We start from the raw sequence: 3,318 nt of genomic DNA, 5'->3' as shown, positions 1-3,318 counted from the left end.
AATACCTGACTGAATTATTACTGGAATTGCCCACAAATGTATGTTAGTCCTAACATATGAATCCCCTTGTTGCTATTTTAGTTAGTTAGTTTAGTTATTTTATTTTATTTTTTCCTTTATCAATATTACTTTGTATTTCCATTTCTAAATCTGCTAATATGCTCTAGTTGCACTGTTGTTGTTGCCTTACTTGTTTGTACTTACTTTGTTTAAATAAAGTTTTAAAAAAAATCCGTCTAATAAACGTCACTGCTCACACTGCCAGTGATTGGTCGTTTCTGCAATGGGGGCGTCTCATCTCGTCTCTCATTAGTTGGAGTTTTAAACCTCCCTGATATGGTTGGTCGGAGAGGTCGGCGCGTGATTGGCTGATTTCACTGCCTTCAATTTTAAAAATGTGTTGCTGCTGATCGCTGTTCTGAACAGCTGCTCCAGCGTGACAGAAACACAAAAGTTGGTAGATCTTTTTTAAACCAAAGGTAAGAGCTCACTTAAAGGGCTTTCACTTCTTCATCTAATCACGTTTAGGTTTTAGGGATTCTGCTACGCTAAGTTTCATTGTGCAAGATCTCAGTTTCACTCACTTCAGCATCTTCGCCTTGTTCAAGATCGATCAGGAGCTAATGTGAGCTGGTTTTTATCAGCCTGTTTCTGCTATGCTACCCGGAGAGGATGGCGCCCAGCTGCAGTGCTGTGTAGCGGTGGAGAAGCTGAACAGCTGCGGCCAGGCCACCCGGAGGCAGCTCATCCGCAAAGCCTCCGTTATCCTGGGCCGCAACGAGTTCCAGGAGCTCATCCTGCGTGTGCACGACGGGAAACTATCCCACAGTTACCTCCTGAAAGAGTTCAAGCTCTTCACCAAGTTCGCCAGCGATGGGAAATGCACCGTGAAGCTGCTCCCCGAAAACACCCAGGTGCTCCTCTCCAACTGTCCCCCCGACCGCCTGAAGCTGTTCCTGAAAACACTCAGCATCAAGCACCAGGTCTGGCAGAGCGGCAAGCCTCTGACCGACCGAGAGAAGCTGAAGGCCGGCCTGCCCCGCAGCTTCGAGGCCATCAGCCCTCTGCAGCAGAAAGACATCCAGAAGGTGAATGAGCTGCGGAGCAGAGTGGCTCCCTCCGGCCTGACAGACCGCATCAACAAGGGGCCAGCTGCGGGTACAGGTCAGCAGGTCAAACGTTCCCGAAGTGATGCCAGCAGCAGCCCGGTGAGTTACTGGACACCACACGCTGGTAAAATGTACTTTAATGAGAGTAACATTACTGGAATATGCTTTTATAAAAGTAGAAGTTAATAGTTTTCCATTAAATGACTCTGGTAAGGGTAGAAAGGCAACTGAAGTGTTGTTTAACATCTGACTGAATTTGTAAAAAAAAATAAAATAAAATTTAAAACTATGTGCCAATTCTGGTATTTTAAAGAAAAAAAGGTTAATAATATAAATTAAAACGTACAAATTTAGAAAGAAATCCTATTAGAGATTGACAAAGACTTGAAAGGGATGTAGATCCCTCTCCAGCAGCACATTAACATATAAGAGTTAAAATGAAGTGTAGCTTGACATACAGTATGTCCACCTGTTAAAATGGCCCAGTCAAAGTCCAGAACTAAATCCACATTAGAGTCTGTGGAAAGACTTTAATTTCTTGACGGAAGCTTTCTGCCCAGTTTGAGTTGGGACTAAAATCTTCAGAACAATTCAGCATACATGAAAAGCCCATTTAATACAGGAACTTTTTTAGTAACTAAAAAATATTACACCTCGATAGATGCTTGAAAGTTATGCATGTAAATTATGGTTTTCTGCTTATAGTTAATGAAAATGTGATCTTTAAAATTTTAATATTACATCAGAACAATAAAAAACATGTTTTAATACAGAAATCTAGCCTTAATGAAAAGTGTTTAACATCTACTTGAAGGTTGTCAGTTTTCAAAAGCTCCATTTTAATCTGACAAATTAACATTGGAAGGCATATTCTAATTTAGTGAATGACTGCACTTTTCTTTCATAACTTTGCTCTTCTTCCTGCTGATCACATTAAATCCTAATTAAATACATACGTTTGTAGCTGACAAACTATCAGAAATTCAGACTATAAATCCTTTTTTTAAATTTTTTATTTCCCTTCAGGGAATCATTAGCAGAAGCTCTTGCATTATTAAAGTCCACTTACTCTGCTTCCTAATTCGATCTCCAGCGCTACGATTTCTGTAAAGCCATCTGGGCTTCAGAAACTCATCAGACGTTTTGGTGGTGATTACAGGTGAAGGGAAACCCCAGTAAGAGAGCCATCCTGTCTCTCCCGATACGGAAGCTCAGCAAAGAGCAGGCTGCTGTTCTCAGTGCAGTGTTGAGCGGCAAGAACGTCTTCTTCACTGGAAGTGCCGGTAAAATGTACAATCTTCTCTAACGCTCTGCTGAATTGCTCTTTGACAACTTAAGATCTATGTTTGAGGTATTGGGTTTTCTCTCCAGGTACGGGGAAATCCTTCCTGCTGAAGAGAATCCTGGGATCTCTCCCCCCGAAGAGCACCTTTGCTACGGCCAGCACAGGAGTGGCTGCGTGTCACATTGGAGGAACAACACTGCACAGCTTCGCTGGTCAGAGGAAACAATTTTCATCTTTAAATGAAATTATGTCTAACGGCTCGGGCTGTGCACACATTTTGTTAAAACGATGCATTCAGGGTCTTGGTGGAAAGTGATAGTAATGGAACAATTTTCAAATTTTGAGTAGAGACACTGCTCTGTTAAAATGAGATTTCTCCATGATTTCTCTTCCTTTTGGTCTAATAAACTATCAGAATGCATCCTCTTCCTGTCTAATTCTAACTGGGTTTTTTCACTTCAGAGTGTCCATGCTGATATTTACTCGGGCCCGGAAGTAGAACTAATCTGGGTTTCACCTAAGACCCGCTTTATGGATCATTAAGTGATCTTTGCTCATCTGCTTGCTTTATTCCAGGTATTGGTTCAGGCTCCGCCCCCTTGGAGCAGTGTGTGGAGCTGGCCCAGCGGCCCGCTGTGCTGCAGCACTGGACCAGCTGTCGCCACCTCATCATTGATGAGGTCTCCATGGTGGAGGCCCAGTTCTTTGACAAGCTGGAGTCCGTAGCCAGGTGGGATCAGGAGTGTGACAATATCGGCCAACTCCATTTTTAGAGTAATGATGAGTTTGATCTGGGAATGTCATTTATGCTTATGCAACTCCCAAGCCAATTCCTCATTAAAATGATAGAAATCAATACTATGTAAATGTCATTGTAGATTAAAGTGCTTTGTTACATGGTCTAAACAAAGACCATGCAACACA

The 3,318-nt window shown here is 42.3% G+C and overlaps 1 protein-coding gene across 3 annotated transcripts in view; it reads left to right on the top strand.

The window, feature by feature from the left end:
• The first annotated feature begins 328 nt into the window (after positions 1–328).
• The window catches only part of pif1 (PIF1 5'-to-3' DNA helicase homolog (S. cerevisiae)), a 12,113-nt gene continuing 9,123 nt past the window's right edge, over positions 329–3,318 (top strand). The window contains exons 1-5 of one of the 3 annotated variants that reach the window (XM_007568759.2): positions 329–479; positions 645–1,208; positions 2,269–2,392; positions 2,481–2,606; positions 2,971–3,124. In XM_007568759.2, coding sequence (XP_007568821.1) covers positions 657–1,208; positions 2,269–2,392; positions 2,481–2,606; positions 2,971–3,124 — 956 coding nt within the window. In that variant the 5' untranslated portion in view covers positions 329–479; positions 645–656. Of the gene's footprint in view, positions 480–608; positions 1,209–2,268; positions 2,393–2,480; positions 2,607–2,970; positions 3,125–3,318 lie in introns of all 3 variants that reach the window. The other 2 variants (XM_007568760.2, XM_007568758.2) reach the window with 2 other exon arrangements.

Source organism: Poecilia formosa, unplaced genomic scaffold (assembly GCF_000485575.1).
Source record: "Poecilia formosa unplaced genomic scaffold, Poecilia_formosa-5.1.2 Scaffold230, whole genome shotgun sequence".
Taxonomy (NCBI): Eukaryota; Metazoa; Chordata; class Actinopteri; order Cyprinodontiformes; family Poeciliidae; genus Poecilia; species Poecilia formosa.
Note: the sequence above shows the minus strand (reverse complement) of the source record. Positions and strands in the feature narration are given on the sequence as shown.